Source organism: Onychomys torridus, chromosome 4 (genome assembly GCF_903995425.1).
Source record: "Onychomys torridus chromosome 4, mOncTor1.1, whole genome shotgun sequence".
NCBI classification, from domain to species: Eukaryota; Metazoa; Chordata; class Mammalia; order Rodentia; family Cricetidae; genus Onychomys; species Onychomys torridus.
Window position 1 is genome coordinate 64577261 of NC_050446.1, and position 19612 is coordinate 64596872.

General features: G+C 37.0%; 1 protein-coding gene and 1 pseudogene across 1 annotated transcript; both read right to left on the reverse strand.

The window, feature by feature from the left end:
- Positions 1 to 1123: 1123 nt before the first annotated feature.
- Positions 1124 to 2382, reverse strand: LOC118581817 (annotated as a pseudogene).
- Positions 2383 to 5001: 2619 nt separating this feature from the next.
- On the reverse strand, positions 5002 to 5934 carry LOC118582712 (olfactory receptor 4C15-like). The gene has a single exon (XM_036185787.1). The coding sequence runs from the start codon at positions 5932 to 5934 to the stop codon at positions 5002 to 5004; it is 933 nt and encodes a 310-aa protein (XP_036041680.1).
- Positions 5935 to 19612: the final 13678 nt, after the last annotated feature.

The following is a 19612-nucleotide window of genomic DNA, read 5'->3' on the forward strand; positions in this document are numbered from 1 at the left end:
ACCACTAGGGCTAATGGGAGAAAGAAGAGTTTAAGCTTAATTTGCACAGGAAACGAAACCTTGTACCTCACATCCTCCTGACCTGGGCAGTTATCTTCATATGGATATTCACCTTATTTCAGGAGACTAGTGGGTGGTCTGGATTGTTTATCTGTCTGCAATCTATCCTTGGAATTGAGAAATATCTCAGATAAAATGCTTTTGTCTGGAGATGACCCTGGCCCTGGATTCTTGCTAATGAAGTTAATTACAGAAGGCAGATATCTGAGTCTAATGCTAAAAAAGGAAGACATAAGCCTGGAAAAAGGAAGTCTTGCCTGTGTGACTATTGTCAATATAGTTGTGGGAAGTATTCAAATACCTTAATTGTATGGGAAAAAAATTGTGCCCAATGAATGATCAATCATACTGTAAGAAGTTCTTAGGAAAAAGAAACAGTTGGGGAAGCTATAATAGCACACATGAAGTTCATTACAGCTGGTATATACAAAAGACAAACAACACCAATACTCCTTAAATCTTGGCTTCTTCTGGGAAAAGTCCTCGATTCTTCCAACTAATAGCTTTGTCATAGTCAGCTGAATTCCTACTTCATATTTCTGCAGCTCCTAACACAGCTACCACATAATTGAAAAGGGGCCTTACTTGTCAAGTGAAGTAAGGGTAAGAATGACCTTGTTTCAGTGTAAAGAAGCCATGGAAAGGAACATGTGTATCACTTGAGGGAAAAATGAAAATAAAGATTTTTCGCAATGCTTGGTTGAGAAAGCAGAATTGGGGCAGGGGGAGTAAACTTCTGATTACTGAAAGGGGGAACAAACAGCAAAAAAAATCTACCCAAACAAACAACAAAAAAAAAAAGAAGGAAGAGGAGGAGGAGGAGGAAGAGGAGGAGAAGGAGAAGAAGGAGAAGAAGAAGAAGAAAACAAAAAAACACCAACCAAACCAAAAGAAAAGAAGGCCCACCTTTTGGATTTCTGCATAGAGCTTCCTCCTAGTGACTGCCTGAATGGGAAATCTGCTATCTGCACTACCCAGAAAAGTTCCCACAGTGGGCAGAATCAAAAGATCAAGCAAGAAAACTGAGGTGGAACTTAGTGTAAACATGCATTTTGGGAGAAAGTTAGTTGTTAATACTCCACAGTCCAGCACAGTCTCCATTGGATGCCAGAAGGGAAGGACCTCCTGGCACAAAAGTTTGGCTCTTGATGTAACTGGATGTAGCAGTGGATGTAAACAGACTTGGGGAAGAAATCAATATCTGAAAGTAATTCCTCCACATCCCATCAAAGATTGTATCTTCTGCCTTACTCCCTGAGAACACTTGACATTGTACTACAGCTGCAGTTGATTCAAGAAAGAGACATGCTTGAGAGCCCACTGCATACACTGAACTTTAGCTACCATAGACCAGACATACATTCTCTCAACAATATGTCAACCTGGTGGAAAGGAGATTAGACAATGTATTTTCAACCTACTAAAGATGAAAGTAGCCATCCTGCAATACTAGTCCCAAAAACTTGTTCTTGTTGTTGAAGACTAAAGCCCTCACCTTGGAGTTGTCTGGGTTCGTATCCTCCTTTAAGGCCCTGTGAGTGATGTGACCATACACAGGGACTGGTGACACATTATGTCTTGCACTGCTTTTGGTTAACAGATCATCTGTCACCCTCCAGAGTCCCATAGAACAAGCCTGTGAGCCACATACTGCCATAGTATCAATGGAAAAGATACAATCCTTTGTCCGTCATCACCTCCCTCCCCTCCACACACACAGGATCTAATGTAGGTAGCCAATAGATGTTGACACTGTTTAAGGTTGTTTCCTCCTGTGGCTAGGAGTTTTCTAGAAGGGTTCTGCTCAATTTCATGGATATCACTGCCCTGCTGAGTCACACTTCCAGATTCCAGGTCTTTCAGAACAGGAATCTTGGTGATCTTGCCTATCTGGACATCCACTACAAAGAGCATATTGTATTTTGTGCCACAAACCACTTTGCCTGTGATTCAACCACTGAAAAGCAAACACTTTATTAAAAGTCTTAAGGCGAAATTCTTTCTCCTTCAGAAGATCCAGAAGTTGTGCTGCAGAACCACATAACACCTAAGAGTAATGGTTTTCATTCTGCAGCCTGACTTCCCAGTTCTTCAGGTAGTACACTACCTGAAGGATCTCTTCACTGGGGGGAGTCTTTTCCTTTTGTACAGTGAGTGATCCCAGAAACCTGCAGACCCTGCTATCCACTCCAGCTCCAGAGCAGGTGGGAACTTTCTGCTAACAGCTTTCTGGGCCATAGTAGGCAGATCCTCCTGGGCCAGGCAGCCACATGGGGCCAAGGAAGCCGGGAGCAGCAGGACTTCTGGTCTTATGTGGTCCATACCCCACCCCCACCCCAGTGCACACTTTCCTGTACCTGGCCCAGAAAAAAAACCTGGACCCTGGGCCACAGCCCATCAAAGAGAGGCGCATAAAGAGAAGAAGGGACAATCATGGACAGAAAAAGGAAGGGGAAGGGAAGGCAAAGAAGGCACAAGCAGCTTTCTTACCATCAGGTCTGTCTGGAAAACCATGAAACAATTTCAAAGTACTGTTTCATGTACTCTTGTTCTATTAACACACTACAGGCAATGCAGAACTGAAGTGATTCATAAGAAAACAACAGCAACAAAACCTGCAAATACTAGATCTCAGAAACCCTGCTTCTAGAGTAAATGAATTCAAGACACAAGGCTTGTTTTCTTTAAATTTAAATTTTATACATGTCCCCCAACACAAAATAATCACGTGACATGAATCATGTCTTATATCGGGTAATATTTACTAGGTAGTGGGCAACAGTCAGAAACTACTATTTCTGTATCCATGGCTGTCAGTTTGCACCATTCTTAGCATTTTTCTGCCTGCTTTGCTTAGCTGTCCATTACCTGCTTCTGTTAGAAACATTATAGAATAGCAAAATAACTACATGTGAAAATGCCTTAGGAAAGAGAGTGTAAGAAACAGTTTTAAACAGTTTTAAAATGACTGAAAATTGCTCTCTCTCCCATTCTACTCAGATCTCTCTCCCTCCATCCCACTATTTTTCTCTCTCTTTCTTCCCCAGGCCTGGTCCTTTTGTCCCTCCTAATAAAGCTCTCTGCTACTAAGAAAATAAAATACTGAAAATTTAAAAATTAAAACAATTGAAAAGAGTCAGAACTACTTACAAACAAGGGAATAAACACAATAGTGTTTGACCTGACAGTGATCCCTCCTAGAATAGATCCAACATCCCACAAATGTCTAATGATTTACAATCTCATCTCCTATGGGCATGTCCACATGTAAATTTAATCCCCTAACTCCAAAAGCAGAGGCTGACAGATCCCTGAGAGTTTGAAGCCAGTTGGGTCTATAGAGCCAGCCAGGATATATGATGAGATGCCACGTGAAAAATAAATCCATCGTCACTTATTAAATTTGAAAAAAAATAATGTATGGTTTCTTTCTTTCAAAGCTTTTTTTCTTCTTTTTACGTACCAATCCCAGGTCCCTCTCATTCTCCTTCTTCGACCCCACATCCCCTAGTCCCACCCCCATCCGCTCCTTAGAGAGGGGAAGACCTTCCTTGGGGAGTCAACAAAGTCTGGCATACTAAGCTGATGCAGGACCAAACCCCTCCCCACTGTGTCAAGGCTAAAAACAAGGTATCCCACCCTAGGGAATGTGTTCCAAAAAACCATTTTATGCATTTCATGGTTCCACTGCCAGGGGCACCCCAAACAGATCTAGCCACATAACTGTCACCCACATTCAGAGGGACTAATTCAGACCCATGCATGTTCCCCTGCTGACAGGCCAGAGTCCATGAAATCTTTCTGAGTATGTATTTCTAGTTTATATAATCTCAATGTCACCAAGAAACCTATATTGCTCTAGAAAGTTCTCAGCATGAGTTTTTCTCCCAATTTCAGTACACATGTATTTCATAAATCATTTTTAATAGACAGTCTAATAGCTAAATCTCTTTCAGTATTTCCTTAGATTTATGAGAGTATATACTTAATTTAAACTTTTCATTATTTTTTAAACTGGGGATTTAGCTCAGTGGTAGAGTGCTTGCCTAGCAAGCACAAGGCCCTGGGTTCGGTCCTCAGCTCTGGAAAAAAAAAATTTGCAAAAAAGAAAAATCATTGCACTCCAAAATTAACCAGATCCCAAATCTATATAACTAATAAGAGTTTTGAAAAAGGATATTGTATTATTTGTTTTTCATTTTTACTTATAATTCTGACTTTTTATTTTTATTTATGGATAAGTGCATAAAATATATTCAATAAAGAAACTGTGAAATTTAATGTGAAGCTTCACAGCATGCTTTCTGAATGCCATGTTTAACTTTGTATATACATTGAAACCAATTTTAACTTTCATAGCACAATCTGATTATTCAATTCTTAGTGAAAGTATGGTCTCACAAATGGATTTCTCACATACAGTATTAATGTACTCTCTGTAGAATGTGTCATATATGTTCATATAAGAATAATCATGAAGAGCCTATATAAATAAATATGGATTTTCTCTGTTCTTTACATTAAGTTTGCTAAGTATAATTATTTTATTTCTTTGTGTATGTTTACTTGAGTGTTTGTGGAGGGACAGTGTGTGTGTATGTGCATTATATGTGTGAACTTGAAGAAAGTTCTGGAACCCAGGCATATGCCTGCAGAGCCTTGAGAAGGTGTTGACTGTACTTGTCTATACCTCTCTATCTCAATTCCTTGAGAAAAGGTCTGTGACTGAGTCGTGAGCTAGCTGATTTATTTAGAGAAGAGTTGTCCAATTTATCCCTGGGACCTGCCTGCTTCTGATTCAGTAATAGTGGGTTAAGGATAATCTACCATATCTGGCTTTGGACATGACGACTAGGGATCGAAACAAAGGTCCTCATTATTATACAGCAAGTACATTTATGCATTGAGCCATCTCCTAAGTCATGTAAGTACAATGTTTTATTATTTATTAGAAACTACTATCAGCCTCCTCCACATTTTCCTGATGGCATTTATCATTTCCTTATTCCTGAAAGTGTATACCATAGGATTGAGCAATGGTGTGAGGACATCTGTAAATACAAACACATTTTTCTCAAAAGAGAATGGAGACGTAGGTCGTGCATATATTAATATACAAGGAACAAAGAACAAAGCTACAACAGTAACATGGGATCCACAGGTGGACAGAGCCTTTCGTCGCCCTTCAGAGCTGTGACCTCTCAGAGAGAACAAAATGACACCATAAGAAACAAGCAAAAAGGAGAATATAATGATGCAGAAAGATCCACTAGTGGCAAATACCAAAATGACAAAAATGTGTGTGTCAGTGCAGGCGAGCTTCAGCAAAGGGAACAGGTCACATATGAAATGATCAATGACATTGGGTCCACAGAATGGCAGCTGCAATGTGAAGGCAATTTGTATGATAGAATGCAAGAATCCTCCAGCCCAGGCTACCCCCACCAGAATACCACAAATCCTCCTGTTCATGATGACAGAGTAGTGTAAGGGCTTGCAAATGGCCACATAGCGGTCATAGGCCATGGCTGCCAGAACGATTACCTCCACTGCAGTAAGAAAGTGCACAGCAAAGACCTGTGTCATGCAACATTCAAAAGAGATGGTCTTCCTCTCATAAACCAAATCTGCAATCATCTTTGGTGTGACAACAGAAGAGACACATGCATCGAGGAAGGAGAGGAATGCCAAGAAGAAGTACATAGGGGAGCCCAGCAGTGCAGGGCTGTAGACAATGGTCACCACAATCATCCCATTACCCACAAGAGTTGCAAGATAGACCAATAAAAATATAACAAATGATATTTTCTCAATTTGGGGGTTCTGTGAAAGCCCCAGGAGTATAAATTCATTGACAAAGCTCTGGTTATGCATGATTCTCCTGAGGACTTTGAAAGGAGAGTGTATTCATAAAACTGCAATTATAAGAAAAATATATATCACACAAGGTTATAGTATCAACATCTTGAATATGGTGCATCTTGATGTAAAATTGTATTGATTGACTTTATTACCATTTAGAAGAAAGTAGTCCAATTTTTTTTTAAAAATATGATTAGATATCACATAGAATTGAGTTAGAATTATTGAATAGTTTAAAATATCCACAATTTTTAATATTTTTGATAAAATCACATGTGTTAAACACATATTTGAATTTTCAGCTTTAAAGTTTCTTGCAGTAAATTGGAAACTGTACCTTAATAATAAACCAAAGATCATACTTTACTAATCATGTCTGCTCCCTGCATTGAACAAAGTATGCCTGGGCCATCTACAGTGGTGAGTTGAAGCTCCATCTACCAATAGAAGAAGAGATGAAATGTAATTTGAAAACCTTGACAACATTTTAAATTTTGTCTCAAAACATGATGTATATTAGAATTCAAATCAATTAATCTGTTTTTTATAACACAGAAAGTTCTGTACAATAGTAACTACCATTAACATGAAGCTAATAGAAAAATTGTTGAAAATTCACTTTATTAATCAATGTACAGTGTGACTGGAGGTTATAAAAATGATGCTGTTGTCATAATGACTAAGTATAGTAGAAAAATTAAACTGGATGGGACTCAACCCAATTGTCAAATATATGTGACAAGTATAAAACTTCTAACTAAAACTTTTAAGTTCAAAGAAAGAAGATGTTTAAACTTGGATTTTAAGAGACACTTTGTCCACCATCCATGAACTCTCCTGAGAATTAACAAGGCAAAGAGTGAGATTTTTTTTTTTTAACAGTGAGAATTTAAGAGTAGATGTGGTCTTTGTACTGTCTTCCCTCTGTCTATAAAGGTACCACATCCTATTCCATTGTCATGTGTGAATTAAGCATTTTAATGAAAGCAATAAGGTGAAAGATGGACCATTAAAAGATGATGAACCAATCACCCGTATGTGTGAAAATGATATATTGAAAGAGAGGAAACTAATTGTTGAAAATATTTAGAGTCCTGAGATTTAATTTTCTGCAAGATATTTATAGAATTTGCTCTTGTTTGGAAAAATGTAATTCTACAAAAATATGGTTTGACATTTATATAAAATTGATATAAACCATGTTAATAAAAAATTACTTGCTCAACTACAAACTACAATAACTATAAGGAGACCCAAATTAAACAATATAAAATATTTCTCATGGTATGGCTCTATTAATGCTAGGAGAAATCTACTCACTTGTAAATTCAGCTGCTTCATGTGGGTCAACTAGAAAAATATTCCAATTCTTGAACTCAATTTCGATAGGAAGTCAAGGCTTTAAAATGTATTTGTATCTTCTCCTGAATATAATAGAAACGTTTTACTCAATATATATTTCTATGTAAATACCTGTATGAATATACACACATAGATACACACACACACACACATATGTATAGCTTCTCTACAGGTGCCACCAAGCCCTTGAAGTCCTACAACCCATTTATAAAATAATCAGTCAGACGCTTATATTACTTATAAACTGTATGGCCATGGCAGGCTTCTTGTTATCTGCTTCTTCTATTTTAAATTAACCCATTTCTATTAACCTATAAGTTGCCATGTGGCTCGTGGTTTACCTGTACCTACATCTCTCTTGTCATGGCAGTGGCTGGCAGTATCTCTCTCTGCCTTTGATTTCCACTTCCCCACATTCTCTTCTCTGCTTGTCCCATCTATACTTCCTGCCTGGCTACTGGCCAATCAGTTTTTTGTTTTAACCAATCAGAACAACACATTTGAAATACTTGAACATCCCACAGCATAAAATACTAATGTATTTATACAGAGAAGGAAAAAGTGGTAATTTTAATGACTTGTATTTGCAAAGAACAGTCACATTTGCAATTGTAGTAATAGTAGAAGAAGAAGCAGCATACATCTACTTTGAAACAACCATTTCTGTGATGTTCTTAGGGCAGTTCTTCACTAGTATCTATAATGTGAACTCTGTTTCCATTAATAAGCTACAGCCAAAGAAAATAGTAAAATAATAATAATAATAACCTAAAGGTCCCTGGGTCACTGGATCAGGCAGTAATCAATTAATATGATCACCTCATAATTTATCAGTTGTCATTCTGTGTTAAATCAAAATGAACAAAGAACTGCAGTGAGAAAGGAGATCATGGATGTTGGTGTCTATGTAGGAAACATCAGAATGAAACTCATCATTCCTTAAAATGATAATACGTGGACATAAAAGAAAAACTGGTCCATAAAAAACATTTTTGAGGTTTTTTTTCCTCAGATTTAGACCTCTACCTTTTCCTGTAAGGCAGGTCTGGTTTGGATGTTTTGAAAATTTAATAAACCTACAGAAATTGAAAGCTTTTTGTGAAAATCACATCAAAATAATGATATAAGCAGAAGTGTAAGAGGAGATGTTGATTGTTAAATATACAGGGAATTCAGTTAATGATGCAGAGCAAGGAAGACTATTTTATATGAGATTCTTACTTTTCCAAACCAAAGCTTCCAAGTGTTTTTCTTCATATGTTTTCACAATGTATAACATTTGGTTCAATGGGTTTATATAAAATATGATGCTTTTGATGGTTTCAGTGCATAGCATTTTCTTTTTTTTTTTTTTACTTTTTTATTATTATATTTGTGTTTTAATTTTACACATCAGTCATGGTATCCCCTGTCCTCCCCCATCCGCCCCTGCTCCCATCTTCCCCCATCCCCTCTCCTCCATTCCCACCTCCTCCAGGGCCAAGACTCCCCTGGGGATTCATTTAAAACTGGTGGATTCAGTACAGGCAGGTCCAGCCCCCTACTTCCAGGCTAAGCAAAGTGCCCCTGTGTAAGCCCAAGGTTCCAAATACCAGCTTATGCACTAAAGACAGGTCCCAGTCCCACAGACTGAATGCCTTCCAAACAGTTCAAGCTATTCAATTGTCTCACTTATCCAGAGGCCTGATCCAGCTGGGGGCTTCACAGCCTTTGGTTCATAATTCATGTGCTTCCATTTGTTTGGCTATTTGTCCCTGTGCCTATCCAATCTTGGTCTCAACAATTCACACTCTTACAGTCCCTCCTCTTTCTCAACAACTGGACTCCTGGAGCTCCACTTGGGGCCTGGCTGAGGATCTCTGCATCCACTTCTATCAGTTATTGTATGAGAGTTCCAGCACCATCATTAGGGTGTTTGGCCATATGATCACCAGTCTAGGTCAGATCAGGCTTTCTCACAACCATTGCCAGCAGTCTACAGAGGATGTATCATTGTGGATTTCTGGGGACCTCTCCAGCACTCTGCCTATTCCTGTTCTCTTGTGGTCATCATTTATCATGGTCTGTTATACTACACAACTCCAGGGAGGCTACCTAGAAAACGGGACCCTACAAAAGACACAGGGATCGTCCAATGACAGAAAAATGGATGAGATCTACATGAACAACCTGGACGACAGCAGGAGTAATGAAGGGCAAGGTTTGAGGGAAAGAAAGCTTAGAGGAGCAGGAGATCCCAGCTGTATCAAGAACAGAAAGGGAGAACAAGGAATCACATTTTCTAATGTTCTTAATTAGCAGTGAAATGGTAAGGCTCTGTCCTCAATCACAGACACTCCTGTTTTAACAGCTGTCTTATAGAACAAAACAAAACAGCAAAACCGAGTGGAAGTTTTCAAGGGAAACAAAGGCCAATGTTAACTTTAAAACTAAATAAATGCTAGCTTAAACTTTTAGGCTTACTTAAGATGCACATTAGTTCTGATTGAAAGGATGACCCCAGCTTGGACTATTAGAAGTATTGGAGAGGGTACCTGAACTGAAATGGCTTACCCCAGTGACCAGATCTGTGAATACCCTAACTGTCATCACAGAGCTTTTCTCCAGTGACATATGGAAGCAGGTGCAGAGATCCATAGCCAAACCCCAGGCAGAGCTCCAGGAATCCAGGTAAAGAGAGAGAAGAGGGATTCTATGAGCAAGTGCATCAAGATCATGATGGGAAAACCTGAAGAGATGACCAAACCAACCTAGTGGGAACCTGTAAAAGTTGGATCAACAACCTGTGGAGCCTTCATGGGACTAGGGTAGGCCCTGTGCATGGCAAGACAGTTCTGTAACACTATCAAATTGGGGACAACTGGCTGGAGGATCAGAATCCATCCCTGGTGCATGAGCTGGCTTTTTGAAGCCCACTGTCTATTATGGGACACCTCTTGCAGCCTTGAGACAGAGGGAGGGACTTGGACTTGCCTCTGCTTGGTATGCCTCCCAATGGGAAGCCTTCTCTTCTTGTGGGGAGGACTGGGAGTGGTTTGGGAGGGGGATGCTAGAGGGGCAGGAGGAGGATTTTTGATTGGTGTGTAAAATGAATGGAAAAATGTTCTTAATTAAAAAGTGAGAGAGAGAGAGAGAGAAAGAGAGAGAGAGAGAGAAATGATGTGGTCATTCTCAAGATTGTAATTTTTAGATAGCATTTTTTTTTAAAATCTGTAGTACCTATGATTTATGATCACAAGTTATGGTTTTATATCACTTAGAAGCTGATATTCCTAAACAGAAGCTGCAGTTTAAATTTATACCTATAAGATAAAAGACTAATAGTTGAAAATTGAACTGAAACACATAAAATCTCTTATTTGGTTAAGCAAATATATCCTTGTTTACTTCATAGTCTTCTAAAATAAACTCTTATTAAAGCACTGTCAGGGTTAACTAAAACTCAAAAATTAATAAATCAAAACCTTCTATTCTACATATTTCTGTTCATCTAAAATGAGAATAAGCACAATGTTCAGTAGAAATTTAAAGAAGTTTTTAATTCACCTATGGGAGGACCTAGAAGAATGGGAAGGGGATGTATATGAACAAAATACATTATACACATGAAATTCTCAAATAATGAAAAAAACTTTAAAATAATTAACAAAACATCTTCATGTGTAAATAGTCACATGATTGGACAAACTATTGTATCTCGAGCATTATAGTCGATGAGTACAAATGGGAATTGACAAGGTTTTTATAGCCAAGATGGACACAGCATCATTCAAGCCTACAATGACTATGAGCTCTTGAGCTTCCAGTTTCAACTTTGGGGAATCATAGGATCATAATCTTGTGCCATCTTACACGATCAAATTCATTGTGTTAGTCATATTATAAAATCCAAAATTAAAAATAACTGCAACTGTTCATATCATCATTATATTTAGCAGTGCCTACATAGCCACACTGGGATGAAATATTGAATCAGTCAAAAGAGAATGTTTTTATTATAATCATATTATAAAGTATTCCAATTGCAATGAAATTTATTCACTCATTCAATACATTTAAAAAAACATATTGGAAATAATTCCAGAATCCTATTTTTAATTCTGAAATATTATTTCCATCTTCAAATTGTAATCTGAAAATAAAATGAGATGAGGAAATTTCACAAAATTTCTATACTGTCACAAAATGCAATGCTGTCAAAAATAAAATGTAAGAAATATGGAAAACATTCATGAGGTATATAACATGAAAATAAGAATCTAACAAGCCACTACCTCATGCTGGTATAAATAAAACATTAAAACATGAAAGATAAAGCATTTTAACAGATTGTTAAGAAAGAAAATCAGGCAAAATTTGATTGTCTATTTCTGGAATTTAAAAACATAATATATTGTCCAGAAGACAACAGTAATTATTACGTATTTCATTTGTAGCCAAAACATCAACCAAATTCCACAAAGCTGTTTTTCTTTACATTTATGACAAAAGGTGTGTGAACTTTACAAACCATCCAATATATTAACAAAAGTGGAAGGAATGGGCTAACATAATAGCATCACACAGTTTTATGCTATGATCTTTCTATGAATGACCTTACCATTGACTCAACCCTTTCTCATTTCAAATGCTCTTTGATTTTAGACACATATTCTTACGTGTGTACTAACTCATTTCTTTGTATTTCTCCTGAAATATTCTATTACCTTCTTTTCTCTAACAGCCATGCATTTGAAAGTCCTACAATTATTTCTGATCTCTGATCTTCATCAGGGACTCTCAGATCAAGAACTATGGGCACTGAACCTTTTCCTGAGTAGTGATGTTGGGAAGGTTTCTACCCAGCTCTACCAGCCACACAACCTACTATTTCGTTTCTATTCATTTTGTGAAGTGTACATAAATCTAAAAACTACAAATATATGAGCAGAATGGCTACCATTATAAATAAATACTTCTAAATATATCTTAAAAGAATGCCATTTAAAACAGACATTAATAAATTAAAACTCTATTTGAAATTGCTTCAATGTTAAGTTCCCCAAATACATCATATTATTGAACAGAGATTATTATGCACAAAGCAAAGTTTTAGCTCTTGTGTTTGTAGCTAAACAAATTCTTCTCCATGACTGTGCAATACATGCTTTTCAGATTTTTAATTATTTCTTTCTCTGTTCAGTTTTGCTCTGCTCCATTCCCTAAATGTCTCAAAATTACTTACCTTTTATTTCTGGTATGTAGGGGAAGGGATTTTTCTCTGTTCCCTTCATGTTATTCTTGTTGGGTTTCTGAAATTCCTTGGATGTCTTAGTGATTCAGCTTTTCTTAAAAGATAGGCCACACCAGCATTATCATTAATCAAGTTTAGAGCTTAAACCACTCAAGTTTCTGAACAGTTCTGAGGTAGAAACCTTATAATTATTGGAATGTAGGTGGACACAGTCTCACTTTCTGACATTTAGTGTCCTTCCTTATAGAAAGTGCTAGAATGCATTCATGTAATGAGAGAATTTTTTACCTGATCTGAATATCAGTCTGTGGTATGGCAGAACTTCCATTCACCATGTTCCTAGTTGTAAAAAAAATCTATAAAAACCACAGAGCATACTGTATTCCAAATTGAACATCACATTTTATATGTAGTAGTACATAAGTGACCACATTTTTAGAAAAATAGAAAAAAAGTATTGGAGAGAGGGATGGAGGAAGAAGGGAATTAAGAAAGGGACCAAGGAAGGAAGGAAGCAAAGAAGGGAGAGAGTTTGTCCTTCAGAAAGTGCTACTTGAGCACTGTGGACATTTGAGCAATAATTAATGTGAAGTGTTGTTCTCTTGGCTCCTCATGTATTGTTTTATTTGCTGCTGGATCCATGGACTTTGGTCACATCTTGATGAATTTAAGGAATCTGGGCATTAGAATTTATGCAACTCTCTCAAAAGCAAATAGTTATGAAGTAAAAACTCCATTGTTGCATTAAACAGTAACCTGTCAAAAATATTCTAAGATTTAAATCAATATCACAAGTTGGATTCATTTCTAAAATTACAAATGTGGGTCCTATGAGCCTCACCTTATGTCAATTCTATAAAGATATATGTTTCCTATTCTCTATGGTTCAGTGTCCATCAGCCTTGAATAAACTTCTCTGTTGTTTCCATCTCTTCCATTCACATCTAAGGGAGAGCAAGAGAACAGCTCTGTCTGTGAGAAGAGAGCATTACCTCTGCTTCTCAAATGCTCTGTTCATTGTGGTTGATGAGCAAAACCTAAATGAAGGAACCAAAACTCTTCCTTCACTGTATGCAGAACTTAAAGATGTTTTCTCGAGACATCATGAATTTGTGAGAGTGATTTTTAGTCCCCTAGGTGTTTCAAAAATGCCTGGACTCATGGGATTCTAAGACATACTTTTCTGCATAATTATACTTATAAGAATATTCATAATGCTTTTATGTCCACTCAGATATATTTTGTGTGTTTTTAAAAATTACATTTTGTTTTTTTTGATAATGTTTTTGTACACAAAGTTTTTCTGATATAGAACACAATTTTAAAATTAATGGAATACAGTATCTCTCTATAATATTTAACCAAAATTTTTTTCTATCACAAGGAATGTTTTATTCTATCTGCCAGGAAATATATTAACTGTTTTGGGAAACACTAACATATTTTCTTGGAAGGAAAAATCATATATATATGGTTTTATATATATGAAATACTACTTATAGAAATATTTTTATTCTCTAAGAATTTTTGTTTTATTTTTACTAATTATGAACAATGTCTTATGTGTAAACATGTATTATGATCATATTAACCACCTAACTGTCTCTTATTCCCATCGTGTAGATCTGTTTCTTTTTAATTAATCTCTTCCTATATTTATATGTCTTCACTGACCAATGAATTATTTGTGGTTGCTCATATGAGCATGGATAGAAAGCTATGACTGAACAATTGGAAAGTTACTGGTGGCTACACACATATTGACATCTTTAACATCATCATTAAATTCAGGAGGGGTGGAATCTCATGGCTCCATCCCCTATTTATAATAGAATATTGAAGAATAAATTATGTGCCATTGTTGTGCAGGTAACTACAACCTGATGTTTGTTAAGGATTAAAATGGCCATATCACACCTAAAGGACATGTATCATAGCACACCTCCACATCCCCTAGGTCTTATATTCTACATTGTCCTCTATATTGAGCTATTTCTTGCTCTGTGAAGAGTTGATATAGCTGTCCAATTTCTGCATGAGCATTGAATATTTACTTATTTTCAGCACTTAGCTGAAAATCTCTGCATTTATACTTACATACTACAAAAAGAAGCTTATCTGTCTAATCCTGAAAATAGTTGAATGATATAAATATGGATATTTAGAAGGCAGTATGATGTTTTGTTCATTTTAAGGAATAATAGTTAAAATAGTTTCTTTGTGAAGGTCTGTGACCTCACTAGCCATAGGCATTTGACAAATTTAAATTACCAAGTATGTATTACCTCCTCTTGCACATGATTCAAATCCAATCTGACACCTCCATGCTATAGCACTTATAGCCCGTAGCTGAGGATGACATTGGATGCCTCTTCTTCTCTTAAAGCCCACATTTCACCTTCTGGAACTAGTAGTCAGCAGCAAAGTTTTCTCTCAGGAGTTCTCAATTGTGAGCTCCTGTGAAATAAAATAAATATGTCACATACATCAAGCATACAATGACATAGAGCCCACCTTCTCATTCTAAATGGGACATAGCAAGGAAAGAGATCACCAGAACAAAACAACAACTTAGCAGAATAAACACAAGATCTTGGGTACCCATATCTTGTGGCATCTGGAAATGAAAGGGATAACCTGAGTTCTAAAGATGTTATCTCCTACCATGTCAGAAATGCCTCTTTTCTCTGAAGGGACAACACCCTACTACTCTGTTGCAGTTGTGAGGTGTAAAGAAAATCAATACCATATTGACAATACTTTCAAAGATTTTTGCCAGCTTGAAATCCAGCTTTTCACCCCAGTCCGTCTTTGTGAGAACTTCTGTATGCTACTCCAGTTCTTTATATACTTTGCAGATCAGCCTTCTGTCAGATGCGGGGTTGGTGAAGATCGTTTAACATTCTCCAGGCTGTTGTTTTGTCTTATTGACGGTGTCCTTTGCTCTACAAAAGCTTCTCAGTTTTAGGAGGTACCATGTATTAATTGTTGCTTTCTGTGCCTGTGTTACTGGTGTTATATTTAGGAAGTGATCTCTTGTGCCATTGTGTTCAAGACTACTTCCTACTTTCTCTTCTATCAAGTTCAGTGTAACTGGATTTATGTTGACGTCTTTTTTTTTCTCTCTCTCTTTTTCCTAATTTTATTTATTATATTTGTGTTTTACACATTAGACATGGGTTCCCCTGTCCTCCCCTCTCCCGCCCCTGCCCCTACCTTCCCTCCATCCCCTCCCCTCCATTCCCATCTCCTCCAGGGCCAAGACTCCCCTGGGGATTCATTTAAACCTGGTAGATTCAGTACAGGCAGGTCCAGTCCCCTACTTCCAGGCTGAGCAAAGTGTCCCTGCATAGGCCCAAGGTTCCAAATAGCCAGCTGATGCACTAAGGACAGGTCTAGGTCCCACAGCCTGGGTGCCTCCCAAACAGTTCAAGCTATTCAATTGTCTCACTTATCCAGAGGGTCTGATCCAGCTGGGGGCTCCACAGCCTTTGGTTCATAATTCATGTGCTTCCATTTGTTTGGCTATTTGTCCCTGTGCCTATCCAATCTTGGTCTCAACAATTCACACTCTTACAGTCTCTCCTCTTTCTCCACAATTGGACTCCTGGAGCTCCACTTGGGGCCTGGCTGAGGATCTCTGCATCCACTTCTATCAGTTATTGGATGAGAGTTCCAGCACGACTGTTAGGGTGTTTGGCCATCTGATGACCAGACTAGGTCATTTCAGGCTTTCTCTTGACCATTGCCAGTAGTCTACAGAGGATGTATCATTGTGGATTTCTGGGGACCTATCTTGCACTTTGCTTCTTCCTGTTCTCTCGTGGTCCTGATTTATCATGGTCTGTTATTCCTTGTTCTCCCTTTCTCTTCTTGATCCATCTGGGATCTTCTGCTCCCCTAAGCTCTCTTTCCCTCGAACCTTGACCTTAATTAACCAAACCCACTCACATCCAGGTTGTTCTTATAGATCTCATCCATTTCTCTGTCATTGGTTGATCCCTGTGTCTTTCTTAGGGTCCTGTTTTCTGAGTATCCTCCCTGGAGTTGTGAGTAGCAGTCTACTCATCTTTGTTTTACATCTAGTGTCCTACTATGAGTGACTACATACCATGTTTGTCTTTCTGAGTCTGGGTTACCTCACTCAGGATGATTTTTTTCTAGATCCATCCATTTTCCTGAGAACTTCATGATGTCATTATTTTTCTCTGCTGAGTATTACTCTATTGTCCATATGTACCATATTTTCTTTATTCATTCTTCAGTTGAAGAGCATGTAGGTTGTTTCCAGGTTCTGGCTATTACAAACAATGCTGATATGAACATAGCTGAGCAAATGCCATTGTGGTATGATTGAGCATTCCTTGGGTCTTGAGGGAGATGGATTCCCAATTTTCTAAGGAAGTGCCATATTGATTTCCAAAGTGGCTGTACAAGCTTGCATTCCCACCAGCAGTGGAGCAGAGTTCCCCTTGGTCCACATCCTCTCCAGCATAAGCTGTCTTCTGTTTTTTTTTTTTTTTTTTTTTTTTATCTTAGTCATTCTAACAGGTGTAAAGTGGTATCTCAGTGTTGTTTTGATTTGCATTTCCTGGATATTTAGGGATGTTGAGCAATTCCTTAAATGTCTTTCAGCCATTTGAATTTCCTCTGTTGAGAATTCTCTGTTTAGTTCTATTGCCCATTTCTTAATTGAATTATAACACCATAGCACTAAACCCCAAAGAAGAGAAGTACACACACACTACCACCAAAAAATAAAAATAATAACAGGAATGAACAATCACTGGTCATTAATATCCCTTAATATCAATGGACTTAATTTACCTATAAAAAGACACAGACTAACAGAATGGATATGAAAACAGGACCCATCTTTCTGCTGCATACAAGAAACATACCTCAAATTCAAAGACAGACACCTCCTAAGAATAAAAGGCTGGGAAAAGACTTTCCAATCAAATGGTCTTAAGAAGCAAGCTGGTGTAGCCATCCTAATATCCAGCAAAATAGATTTCAAACTAAAATCAATCAAAAAAAATGATGAAGGACATTTCATACTCATCACAGGAAAGATCCACCAAGATGAAGTTTTAATTCTGAACATTTATGCCCCAAACACAAGGGCACCCACATATGTAAAAGAAACATTACTAAAGCTTAATTCACGTATAAAACCCCACACATTAATAGTGTTAATGTCTTTGATCCACTTGTACTTGAGTTTTGTATATGGTGACAGATATGGGTCTATTTGCAATCTTCAGCATGTTGACATCCAGTTATCCCAGCAAAATTAGTTGAAGATGCTTTCTTTTTCCATGGTACAGTTTTGGCTCCTTTGTCAAAAATCATATGTTCATAGGTGTGTGGATTAAGGTCAGAGTCTTCAATATGATTTCATTGGTCCATGTTTTGGTTTTTATTCCAGTAGCAGGCTGTTTTTATTACTGTAGTTGTATAGCAGAGCATGAAATTGGGGATTGTGATGCCTCCAGAGATTGCTTTATTGTACAGGATTCCTTTAGCTATCCTGTTTTTTGTTATTGTTTTTGTTTTTCCATATGAAATTGAGTATCGTTATTTCCAAGTCTATGAAGAATTATTTTGTGATTTTGATGAGGATTGCATTGAATCTATATATTGGTTTTGGTAAGATTGCATTTTTTTCTATGTTAATTCTACATATCTACAAGTTTGGAAGAGCTTTCCATTTTATGATATCTTCTTTGATTTCTTTCTTCAGAGACTTAAAGTTCTTACCATACAGATCTTTCACTTGCTTTGCTAAAATTATCCCAAGGTATTTTATATTATTTGTGGCTATTGTAAAGGGTGATATTTCTCTGATTTCTTTCTCAGCCCATTTATCATTTGTATATAGTAGGGCTACTGTTTTTTTTTTTTTTTTTTTTTTTTTTTAGTTAATCTTGTATCCTGCCACTTTACTGAAGGAGTTTATCAGCTGTAGGAGTTCCCTGGTAGAATTTTTGCAGTCACTTATGTATATTATCATACTGACTGCAAAATAGGGAGAATTTGAGTTCTTCCTTTCCCATTTGTATCCCCTTGATCTCCTTTTGTTGTCTTATGCTGTTGCTAGAACTTCAAGTACTATATTGAATAAGTATGAGGAGGTTAGATAGCTTTTTTTTGTTCCTGCTTTTAGTGTAATTGCTTTGAGTTTCTCTCCATTTAATTTGATGTTGGCTGTCGGCTTGCTGTAAATTGCCTTTATTATGTTTAGGTATATTCATTGTATTCCTGATCTCTCAAAAACTTTTATCATGAAAGGGTATTGAATTTTGTCAAATGCTTTTTCAGCATCTAATGAGATGATAATGTTTTTTTTTCTTTCAGTTTGTTCATATGGTTTATTACATTGACAGATTTTTTTGTTGTTGAACCATCCTTGCATTCCTGGTATGAAGCCTACTTGGTCATGATGAATAATTTTTTGATGTGTTCTTGGATTTGATTATCCAGTATGCATCAATGTTCATGAGGGAGATTGGTCTATAATTTTCTTTCATTGTTGCATCTGTGTGTGGTTTGGGTATTAGGGTAACTGTGGCCTTAAAAAGAGCTTGGTAATATTTCTTCTGTTTCTATTGTGTGAAACAATGTGAAGAGTATTTTATTAACTCTTGTATGAAAATCTGGTAGAATTCTGCACTAAAGCCATCTGGTCCTTGGCTTTTTTTTTTTTTTTTTGGTTGGGAGACTTTTAATGACTTTTACTATTTCCTTAGGTGTTATTGGTCTATTTAAATAGTTTATCTGGTCTTGATTTAACTTTGGTATGTGGTACCTGTCCAGAAAATCATCCATTTCTTTCAGATTTTCCAATTTTGTGGAGTACAGGTTGTTGAAGTATGATCTGATGATTTTTCTCTATTTCTTCATTGTTAGTTGTTATGTCTCCCTTTTCATTTCTGAATTTGCTAATTTGTATGCACTCTCTCTGCTGTTTGGTTATTTTGGATACGGGCTTGTCTATCTTGTTGATTTTCTCCAGGAACCAACTCTTTGTTTCATTGATTCTTTCTATTGTTCGCTTTGTGTAGTGGGTAGCCATTTTAGCCCTGGAAGTTT

Excerpts from the sequence above, each read along its gene's own strand:
- LOC118582712 (XM_036185787.1), bottom strand. The coding sequence starts at position 5,934 with ATGCATAACCAGAGCTTTGTCAATGAATTTATACTCCTGGGGCTTTCA.